Source organism: Rana temporaria, chromosome 3 (genome assembly GCF_905171775.1).
Source record: "Rana temporaria chromosome 3, aRanTem1.1, whole genome shotgun sequence".
NCBI lineage: Eukaryota > Metazoa > Chordata > Amphibia > Anura > Ranidae > Rana > Rana temporaria.
Window position 1 is genome coordinate 337,204,825 of NC_053491.1, and position 11,882 is coordinate 337,216,706.

Genomic DNA, 11,882 nt, shown 5'->3' on the forward strand with positions numbered 1-11,882 from the left:
CATCCTACAATGTAATGTACACTACAAAGGGACAAATAGAGACACCATTACTGCTTTTTGGAGCATAGACACACCGAGAAGCTTTTCATAATAAAAGGAATATGCTTGCACATAGGCCCATTGTGCCAGATAAAATACAGGTCATACACAATTTAATTTCCAGCTTTTGATCATAAAAATTATCAAGGCAACCCACCAACAGTTTATATATTTCCATCTATAAAGCGGATATGGGAATGGGCTGGCTTGATGCATGTGATCATGTCTTTAATACAAAGCTCATTAAATTGCATGAAAGTAGCCCTGTGTATGATCAGAATTGTGCATTTGTGAGCTGGATCACTTTTTAACTGGTTTGCTTTATGGAAAGATGTAAAGGGAGATATAGGGTTGCCAGCTTGCCACTGCTGTGTGTCTGGCTTGAGTTAACCACTAGGGGGCGTTGTAGGGGTTATGTGTGACCTCATATGTTTCTAACTGTAGGGGGGCTGGGCTGGACGTGTGCCGTCACTGTTCGCCTTTCCCTATATCAGGGAACAGACTATCAGTGACATTGCAACTGTGAAGAACGAGGAAGGTGTGTTTACACACACCTCTCCCCGTTCTTCAGCTCCTCTGACCGATCGCGGGACACCGGCAGCGATCGGGTCCCGCGGTCACAGAGCTTCGGACCGGGTCGCGGGCGCCCGCCCGACCCACGGCTGGGCACTTAAAGGGGACGTACAGGTACGTGCCTGTGCCTAGCCGTGCCATTCTGCCAACGTAAATGTGCAGGAGGCGGTCCTTAAGTGGTTAAAAAAGGAGGGCCAAACTTCCGGGAGATTGGGTCAGGGTCCAACTCCTGGAAGTGGGGAAGGGGATCTGTCATAAACAGGTCCCTGTTCCCTCCCCCCTGAAAGGTGCCAAATGTGACACCAGAGGGGAGCAGGGTGCAACTCCGCTTTAACTTCAATATATTGGAATATATATATATTGTTTTTCCTACTGTGACCTCAAGTACAGCGCTGCCTCCCCCCAGCTTTAGATGGACTGACCTTAGGAGGCAGGGAAAGGGAAGAGGCTGGGCCATTGCTTCTTCTCCCAGCTGAACAGGAAGTATGTCTTAACTGAGACTCCCTGGCTAATTGGGTCTCCGGACCAGCTTCCTGATTGGCCAGGAGAAGAATCAGGATGACAATAGCAAATATTCGCTTTCGTCACATGACTGGGTGGACTCAGTTAAAAAAAAAATTAAGCTATTTAGAGCCTTTGGCTCTGATCACCTGCTTCTCAAAAAAAACAAAAAAAAAAAACATTGGAATCCATGCGCCCTGCATGTGGATTAGGGTTTGATCAGGGGGGCTGCGCCCCGTATGGAAGAGCCACCACTGCTTAAATGTAGATGTACTGTATATACTCAAGTATAAGTCGACCCGAATATAAGCCGAGGCACCCAATTCTACCAAAAAAAAATGGGAAAACTTATTGACTCAAGTATAAGCCTAGGGTGTCCATCTGCATGCCTCACTGTGCCCATGCCTAGACTGACGTTTAACATGGGAGTCTACGGAAGGGGTGCCCGGCTTTGAAAAATCGGTGCTCCCCAGACAACAAACTTTGCAGATGAGAAATGGGGCTACATGTGTGGCAAGTTCCGGGTCCAGGGGACCTACGTCCCTCCGGGACCGGGTCCCCAAATTCGCTGGCGAAATGGCCATTTAACATGGGAGTCTATGGAAGGGGTGCCCGGATTTGAAAAATTGGTGCTCTCCGCGCCGCGGGTCCCCCGGGAAAAACATTTTGCACACTTGTAGAGGAAGAGTGGGGCTACATGTGTGCCAAGTTTGGGGTCCAGGGGACCTAGGGCCGGCATCGGGTCCCCAAATCCGGGAGATCAGGTGCAAAAAGGTGACTCGAGTATAAGCCGCGGGGGGCATTTTCAGCACAAAAAAATGTGCTGAAAAACTTTGGATTATACTCAAGTATATACAGTATGGTCTTATTTGAATATTTTTTGATGCTAGATTGTAAAAGTTAATCTTTTTGGTTCTGAGGTTCCCATTACTGTAAGTGATCTATTTATTTTTGTACGCTTTTTCGTGTCTATAAATAATGTGAAATTTATAACATTTTTTATAAATAAATTAAAATCATTTGGGAATAAGTGTTTTCTCTTCCCAAACAATTTTACGTTTTTGATAGTGCCAAAAAGTTAGAACCTCTGTTCTTTTTTACTGCTCGCTAAAAGTGACATTCTACCTCACTTCCTGTCTGTCACCAGGCAGGAATTAAGTGGAAATTTCCCTTACTACCTATCCTGGTGACAGGAATTGGGGGAATCTACCCAGTGAGGCCCCAGACAGCAGTAAAAGCCTGAGTTACCTCCTAGAAAAGATTTGAAGTTGAACTATCAAAGTACAAACAATCACTGTGTTGATCCCAATGCAATTTCTGTGTAGATATCCCAGCGAAAGAACCAAAAAGTCTAATAACTACTTTCCCACTTCTGATGCTGAGGGAATCTTGACAGGATACACTAAAAATGTAAAGCAGAGTTTCTACTATTCTAGAATATCTTCAAACATTCCTATTTGCATTTTCAGACCTTATTATTGTGTTTTTTTTTTTTTTTTCTGTAGCAGCTCCTGCAGCAACTGGTAATGGAGATTTTGGAGACTGGGCAGCCTTCAGCCAACAGGCACCTACCCCCACCACACCTTCAGCAGAGTTGTTTGGGGGAACGCAACATAGTACAGAGTTGTTTTCTGGCTCCGCAACTCAGACCGCCCATGCTCCTTACAATGCCCCAGACCTCTTTGACCTCATGGGAGCCTCACATGCCACTATGAGCACATCCCAGAGCATGAACCTATCAATGATGACCTCCAGCACAGTGGGCGTTACCCTGCCCATGTCAAGATCGCAAGTAAGTCCTATCTCTGTATTTTAGTGGGCAAACTTGGTAATGGTTTTGATTTTGTTAGAAACAAGTTTTGCTTTATCAGTTTATAGCCAGGCAAAGAGGTCTAGACTGACCCAGGGCAGCTGATGGGTGCACACTAATTACTGGCAAGAAAAATTATACTGTAGCTCATTCATTTTTCATGTAAATATGGTAGGAGCAGTATACAAGAGGACACAACAAACTCTACAGTGCTCAGTTTTTCAAGTTGACAAACAAGACCTATTTTAACCACTTGACCTCCAGAAACTTTTAACCCCCTCATGACCAGGGCATTTTTTTTGCTATTTTGCACTGTGCTACTTTAACTGGCAATTGCTTGGTCATGCAACACTGTACGCAAATAGAGCTGTCTCTTGGTGGTATTTGATAACCACTGGTTTTTATTTTATATGTAAACCAAAAAAGATAGAAAATATATATATATATATATATATATATATATATATATATATATATATATATATATATATATATATATATATATATATATATATATATATATATATATAAAAGCTATACTGTAATAGTGGTGATCAATGACTTATTGTGAGACTGTGATAGGGTGAAGGACAATCTGGCGCTAACCGACACTAGCTGTAAGGGTTACGGACACCTCTAGTGACACTAATACAGCTATCGATGATAATCCTGGACACTGGCTGGGAAGGGGTTAACATCTAGGGGCAATCAAGGAGTTTTTTGTCTGCCCAACAATGAGTACTGCTTTTACTTTTTGATCGACCTGTTTTTTTCCTCCCTGCTTTTCAGGAATAAAAAACAGACAGATTCCTGTCCCCTTGTACACCGAGGACCTGTTTGTGTCCAAACACACACACAGGTTCTGGGTTTACAAAACCAATCAGCTGGTTTTAGGCTAAATCATTGGCTGTAATCTGCTGCTAAACCTCTGCTGTGTCCAATCACAGCACGGGTCGGCAGGGCGAGTCGGCAAGTGCGCCCCAAACCCAGAAGGTCAGTCATGTATATGACTGTGCCTGTACCTGCCACCCGCTCTCAGTATATTTACTGTGAGCAATCAGCAGGTGGGTAAGCACATTTTTTACTTTGCCAAAAATAAAGTGATATGTTCTCTCTCCCTGACCCCCACACAGTCAAGGGGAGGTAAGCCAATGGAGGAGATTCCCAGTGCGTCAGATTTTAGAGGAGCATGTGATCTCCTCTCAGGGTGCAGTGCTCAGCCTAAGCATCTGGATGGTGTCACCCGAGGAAGATTTTAATCCTGTGTAAATTCAGTCACAAATCTAACACAGGTTTAGAACTTCCCCTTCTAAAAATGCAAGTTGCCTGTCTGACCTTAATACTTTGTTACTGCCCTGGGACCTGGTGCAGCAAAAAGTATTGGCATGGAAGACAAGCAACTAGCATTTTGGAGAAAGGTCAGCCCATACCCTGAAGTATATTCACTGTGACAAAGAAGGGAACGGATGAGGGGGTTTGGACCATTGGTAAAATGAGTATTAGTGAGTTGGGGGGGGGGGGGGTTGGTTCTTTGCAAGGATACTCTCTTTGCCCCTGAATAGGCTCTGAGTATCGTAAGAACCTGTATTATAGTAGAACATGTTCTACTAAGGCCCACTTTATTTTTTAATAGTGTAGTGTCTTGAAGGTAGTTGCTGTCCTTTGCACATGCAGATCTTGCAATACTTGTTGAGCCACATGAATTTAAATAGAAGAAAAAGTGTAGGTAAATCAGGAGGCCAATTCTCTTCCTGAACTGTAGCGCCATGGAGTAATTGGTTTGTAAAAATATGTGCATTGTCTCTATGGGCTAACAGAAAAATCAACCATCTTTTTTTTTTAGGATACTTCACTTTATTGTTTAATTTAATATTTTATTTCTCAGCCCCTCCAGAAACAAAACACACTTCCGGTATCTGGGGTAGACCTCAAAACTGGAAAAAATTTGCCAGCCACCTGGTCCGATCCAAGCGTCAACATCTCCCTTGATAGCCTGATACCGGGTATGCAGCCCTGCAAACCAGCTCAGCCCTCACTCAACGCAATGATGCAACAGCAGAGTAAGTGATCCTCACAGAAAATCTGTCTATCTGCTTGCTATGGAGTAGCTGAGTAGAGTAACAAAAGCGCTGGGGAATGTGGCTTGAGTTAGGACACTTGAGTACCATTGTGCATTTGTTTTTTTTGTTCCATGCTCAGAGTTCCAGTACTATGCAATAGTGTGCCATGAACCTTGAATTGGTACGTGGTATTGTCCTTGTACTTTTTTTTATTGAGATTTTAATATTCTGACAAGAAAAAACTTTAAGCCACCGTTTTTTTCTTTAGAGACCATGTCACCACCTTAAGATTACAGAAAATTCATATGCTTAGTTGCAGTGTTTTCTTTCAATGAATAATTTTTGGTACACTTGCAATGTGCCTTTTGACTTTGGGGATTGCTCAGAGCTGGATTAACTTCTTGTGGCAAGACTGGGCACAGATGATATGAAATCCTATACTATACAAGTTACAAGCCTAAATTAAAAAAATAAATAAATTGGGTTTAAGTCCAATTCAAAAATGGACCAGAGTAAAAAAAATACTTGCGGTATGACATGCAGTATTTGTCAAGCCGCGTGGGGGTCGGGGGCAAAGCCAACTGCTGCGTCCTTAACGCATGACTCATTTTCTGGCTTCCCCACTGATGGCTGAATGTAAAAAAAAAAAAAAAATGCATACAATTAAAAATGATGGTCATCTGTTATGGACTCGGCGGCCAGCTACCCGACACGCTCTTTAGCAATCGGCTCAGTGCAGTAAATTACTGCATTAAATGCGGTAATTACCGCTAAATCAAAAAAATTCCGCATTCGGTATTTAACTCAAAATTCTTAATGAATTGAACACTTGCACAATTGTTATCGCATGCAGTATTTAACCGCATTTTATTATCCGTTATTTAACTCTTTGTGAATTTACTTATCTTCTGTGTGACAGCCAGGGGAGAAGTCAAGGGGAATACTATAAAACGGCTTTTTTCGACTTTTTTATTTATTTATTTTTCTGTAAAGGCACCTTTTAGAATAGTGGTTCACACCAGTCTGTGGGCTCGTTCACACCAGGAGGTGCATCCAAGCGCCCACACCTCACATTCTTTTTAATGAGCTGCTTTATGCGTGTGAAATACGCAATAGGGTGCCAGCATGATTTTTTTTAATTGCGCAGGACCAAAACGCATGGCACCATTTGTTTTGGCAGGCAAAAACGTATGCGCATTTGCTAAATGCCTGGGGGTGTCATTAAGACTTAATGGGACCGCCGTGCATCTGCAAAAGGCAGCACGTTTTTGTGTGGTATGGGAAAACACACAATTGCACTGCACCTGGTGCGAACAAGCCCTAAAATGTACTCTGAGGCAGCGTTCAGTCATCTGTAGGTTGTTCAATTAAGCTTTGACAATAAAGCTTGGAAGCCGCTTGGTTTCTATTTCATTTGTGATATACTGTATGTCCATTATAGCGTTGTTCCCATCATGCTGTCTCCTTCCCTCTTATTACTGATCAGCAGATTGACATATGAAACCTCACCTCTTTTCTGTTCTTTTCCTGCAGATCTACAACAGCCCATGACGATGCTACCACAGGGTTTTGCAAGTATGAACATTAGTGGAAGCCCGGGCATGATGCCCATACGACCTCCAACTAGCCCCTTGATGGCTGGCCCAATACCAGGAGCCATGGGTATCCCAAACATGATGACCGGCACCATGGGAATCCCTCCAATGATGAACCAAGGCATGATGGGAATGCCCAACCCCATGGGAATGTCTGTGGGATTGGCACCCGTAGGCATGCCTCCCAAACAAGATGCCTTTGCAAACTTTGCCAACTTCAGCAAGTAAAAGCTTTATCCACCCTGTCCCACCCAATTCTGGGATATGAAGGATTTCTGCACACTTGACGGCAAAGTGTGGGGAGAAGGGGGAGGCAACCTGGAGGGCTGGAGAGTCTAGTCCTCCATAACCTAAATCTTTTATAAATGAACTTACAGATGAGCTGTTTGTAGAGGGAATGGGGCTAAGGTCTGAAGAGACTGCTCTATAAGGAGCATCAATGCCTTTTATGTACCAGACAGGTTTAAGCGGGTATACACTGTCTGCCATCAGGGTACGCGACAGAGCGCTTTGTCCACCCCCTCCCCTTTTTAATTCTGGGCTTCTGATCCCATCTGGCTGTAATAGAATAACCACACACTTATCCCTACTTACATTAACACATTCCTGCCCTCACCGACATTCGACTGGGCACCCATGCCACAACCTGAGAAGCATTTCATTTTTTTTAAATTATAATATATATGAGAAATTATCTATTTTTGTGATTTCGTCTGTTCAGTTGCTGCTTTGCATAAAGTAGACCAGCATTTTTTACTACACAAGTGATATGGTATCCTCTGGAGGCACATTGTGCTACAGCCAGGCTGGCTTCATTACTGTGCGCCAGTTTTCTGGAATAACCATGACAAGACATGTTTTTAGGATTTCTTTTATCTGCTATAAATGGTACAGTATGTCTCAAGGATCCGTATGTCGCAGCTGAAAGAAGGAAATCCTTAAACATGTTGGTGTTGAGAAATATTGGTATATATCATTGTGAAGCTGGAACTTGCACTCTCTTTGTGTTGCAAAGTAGTACGGTTTATAGTACAGGTATACTATAAAGGATGCACCATCTTTCCAAGCAACCCTTACAGATGCTCACCCACATCCCATAGATTTGACGGTTGCTTGGAGTTGCCCAGTCTTTCCCACTGAAATTCTTCTGGCTGAGCACTGAATGAAAGAACTTCTGTTTATTCTTATGGGAAGGCCATCATCCATGGCTGACAACCTTTTCATGGGAAGGAGCAGATCTTGGACCCAGAGAGGTTTCCGTGAAGAGGCTGTCCAGGTCCCAGGGCCACGCAGGGAATATCTCTATGGCCAGATGAGCAGAAGATTTGTGGGGGGGGGGGGGGGGGGGGGGGCAGTGAGATTCAGCTCAGCTTTTGCAGAATTACTGTACTTAAAAACGTCTTGTGCTTTGTGTCATGTCTAGTCTAGGGCCAACACTGGTTTGGTCACAGATAGGCAGGGACCTGTACTTGTGTGTCACAATCAGCAAGGGGTCTGAACCGGCTGTGCCACAACTAGACTGAGGCCTTTAGTGGCTGTGCCACAACCAGAATAGCGCTTGCATCAGCTGTGTCGCAGTCCGACTGGGGCCCTACGTGGCTGTGTCATAAGTATGGGTCCTCAGCACCCATGTTGGCAATAAGTGTTGGGACCCTTGAGGCTTGGGTCTGCATTGATTGTGTTATAATGATCTTTGCACCTGCATGCTCTACCATTAAGATCATGACCTGCACGATCTGTCTCCCAGCTTGGCTGGTTCCAGCTCCCCAGTGTTCCTCAACAAGATGTTTCATGAACAGTTAGTTCCTCATGTAGGCTGGCACCAGAAATGTTTGCTCCACAGATCAGCTGGCACTATCACAATCTGTCCCTGTCTTTAAAGAAAAAACTAAAAATGCTGATCAGCTTCTGGAAATTCTTATCCTTTTATGGTGGTCCTATGGCTTTAGTCCTTTCTGGAGTTCCTGACCTTCTCTGCATATATGTTTCCGGTCAGTGACTTCAAAGTATTGAAAACAGACATCATTTTGACTGTCGGTGAACAAGCTTTTCCAGAATGTGGTCAGCAGTGGCAGCCATATATTTTTTTTTTTTTTCTTGTCGTAGGCTTTCTGTGCATTGCTCCACTTTGCAATTCACCTGTTTTACCTTTTTTTTAAGCATAATAAAGTATCAACTCTGCGGTGACCGTGAATATAAGAGATTACGTTTTGGGTAATCGTGGCACACAGACAGCGCCTTTGCTTTTTCCCAGTCTTCTCATCCTCCATCAAAGTGCTGCTTGTCCCCAGGTCTTAGCAGCAAGGCCTGACCCATCTAAGGCAGACTCCTTGCAGTCTTCTGTGGCCAACTAATATTCCTACAATCCTCTCATTCAGTTTTACAGAGGATTCTGGGAATTTTAGATAAGCCATAAAGTAGAGGCGAGGCTCCTCTTTCCAGCTGCTATCCTCTACAAAGTGTGACCGATTTTAGATTTTATACAATTTTTTTTTTTTTTTTTCCCTCTCGCTCCCTTTCCTTTGTAAATAAGGCAGCAGCCGGTGTTGGGACTCAGTAATTAATTAAATACAGATCTATATTATTACTAAAGGTGAGCTTTAGCTGCCTCGAGATTTCTGGCTTGACATAAATAAATATATAAAAAAAATAAACACAACTTTTAATGTCTTATTTTCTTTGCAAAAATGTTTTTATCCTGTAATAAAGTCTCTGCTGCTCTCACTCCTTGTGCAGGATGACTGGTCTTGTATCCGCCCCCTTCCTGTAGTTTTCTGCAGACAGACTGTAAGCGGGTGGACCTGCTAGGCTCCCCTCACAGCTATGGTCTTGGCACAGGCTATGTACAGCACAGTGATAGTCGCTACTACTTTTACAAGGTAATATGAAGATTTTTAAAGGCGTTTGGTGCTAACAAAGTAGATTTATTTCCTGTGTGGCTATTGATAAATATTTAATATAAATACAAGTTTTGTGCCCACAGTTCAAGTTTACTTACACTTACCTCTTTGCTGTGCGTTCTAAGGTCCAGCCCTTTTAAAAACGGCACCTCAACTATGGTGAAACTACAAATCCCACCATGTCTCTAGGATTCATGCATATGGCTGTGCAATGCTTCAGGGGACTTGTGGTTTCATCAAAGCTGGAGTGCTGAGGTTGCCCACCCATGCTCTAGCCCACAGGTGTCAAACACGAGGCCCGTGGGCCAAATTCGGCCCTCCAGGCCATTTCATGTGGCCCTCGCACCTCTCCTTCAGCTCCAGCCCTCCTCTGGTCCTCTAGACCCTGTACTTTCTGCTTTCAAGCAATGCATCCATCTTTATCCCAGCAGCAGTATAAGGTAAGAGGGGTGCACTGTAATGCAAGGGAGGGTGGGGGCTCAACTTCTGATGGTGGAGTGGCTCTTGACATCTAATGTAAGGGGAGGGGATGTGCTGGACATCTAATCTTACAGATAAAACTGTCCCTTTTGAGGGCGATCGTAATGCTGATGCGGCCCACAATGAAATTAAGTTTTACACCCCTGCTCTAGTGCCTCTCCTTTTTTAGTGTGTGAATGGAATGGCAAGCAAAGCTACAGCTTTATGGTGTAATGCATGGCTTTGAGTGTGCCATGTCATCATGACTGAACCACAGGAAAACAAAATGCACAGATGTGTCCGGGAAAGCTGTTTCACAGTCAAGCCAGTGCTGAGATATAGAAATCGCTGCCAAACACGTGGGCCAACCCGATAACATCACTTTTTCTGCTATAGTTAAACAACACGGTTTGGTCAGCTCCCTGCCCATCAGCTTTTAAATCAGGGGTAGGCAACCTCGGCCCTCCGGCTGTTCTGAAACTACAAGTCCCATGAGGCATTTCAAGACCCTGAGAATCACAGGCATGACTCTTAGAGGCATGATGGGATTTGTAGTTTCACCACACTGAAGGGCTGAGGTTGCCTACCCCTGCTCTAATTGAACAGTGGAAGGCACCAGCATTGCTTTTGTGTTCGCTTTGTTCTCTCCTTTCAGAATGTTCCATTAATTGGCTTTAGTGTTGTCCCAACCCCCAGACTGAGCTCTGCTTTCACTGTACAGAAGATTACAAAAAAAGATGATGTCAAGTCAAACTCGGCTTTGTCCTGGGCAGGAAAAAGAAATGGCTTAAAGTGATTCGGCTTAATGGCTTAAAGTAAGGAAGAATGTTGGAAAAAGGAAAAAATACCCCTAGGGGCTTTGAATTGCAGCAATGAGTAGAAATTATTAGAGTAAAAATTGTAAAAAAAAGTATAAATTTTATTTAACCGGTTAAAACGCCCGCCGCATGTATATGTACGTCCACAGAATGGCACATACAGGCATATGGGCGTACATGTACGTCCCCGCCTTTCCCGGGGTCGGGGGGTCCGATCGGGACCCCCCCCCCTTACATGCGGCGGTCGGAAAGCCGCGGGTAACGATCCGGGACGAGGGCGCGGTTATTCGTTTCTAGCCGCCCCCTCGCGATCTCTCCCCGGAGCTGAAGAACGGGGAGAGCCGTATGTAAACACGGCTTCCCCATGCTTCACTGTGGCGGCTGCATCAATCAAGTCATCCCTTTTATAGGGAGACTCGATCGATGACGTCAGACCTACAGCCACACCCCCCTACAGTTGTAAACACACACTAGGTGAACCCTAGCTCCTTCAGCGCCCCCTGTGGTTAACTCCCAAACTGCAACTGTAATTTTCACAAAAAACAATGCAATTGAAAGGCATTTTTTGCTGTGAAAATGACAATGGTCCCAAAAATGTGTCAAAATTGTCCGAAGTGTCCGCCATAATGTCGCAGTGACGAAAAAAATCGCTGATCGCCGCCATTAGTAGTAAAAAAAAAAAACTATCCCCTATTTTGTAAGCGGTATAAATTTTGCGCAAACCAATCGATAAACGCTTATTGCGATTTTTATTTTTTACCAAAAATAGGTAGAAGAATACGTATCGACCTAAACTGAGGAAAAAAATAATTTATATATGTTTTTGGGGGATATTTATTATAGCAAAAAGTAAAAAATATTGCATTTTTTTTCAAAATTGTCACTCTATTTTTGTTTATAGCACAAAAAATAAAAACAGCAGAGGTGATCAAATATCACCAAAAGAAAGCTCTATTGTGGGAAAAAAAGGACGTCAATTTTGTTTGGGAGCCACGTCGCACGACCGCGCAATTGTCTGTTAAAGCGACGCGGTGCCGAATCGCAAAACCTGGCATGGGCCTTTAGCTGCATAAAGGTCCGGGGCTTAAGTGGTTAACAAAAACATGTAATATAGAAAAAAAACATCT

The 11,882-nt window shown here is 43.8% G+C and overlaps 1 protein-coding gene across 1 annotated transcript in view; it reads left to right on the forward strand.

Moving 5' to 3' along the window:
* Positions 1–9,237, forward strand: part of CLINT1 (clathrin interactor 1) — a 138,314-nt gene extending 129,077 nt beyond the window's left edge. Inside the window, exons 10-12 of the mRNA XM_040345073.1 lie at positions 2,619–2,905; positions 4,809–4,983; positions 6,517–9,237. Of these exons, the coding sequence (XP_040201007.1) occupies positions 2,619–2,905; positions 4,809–4,983; positions 6,517–6,806 (752 nt within the window). The 3' untranslated portion in view covers positions 6,807–9,237. The remainder of the gene's footprint in view (positions 1–2,618; positions 2,906–4,808; positions 4,984–6,516) is intronic.
* Positions 9,238–11,882: the final 2,645 nt, after the last annotated feature.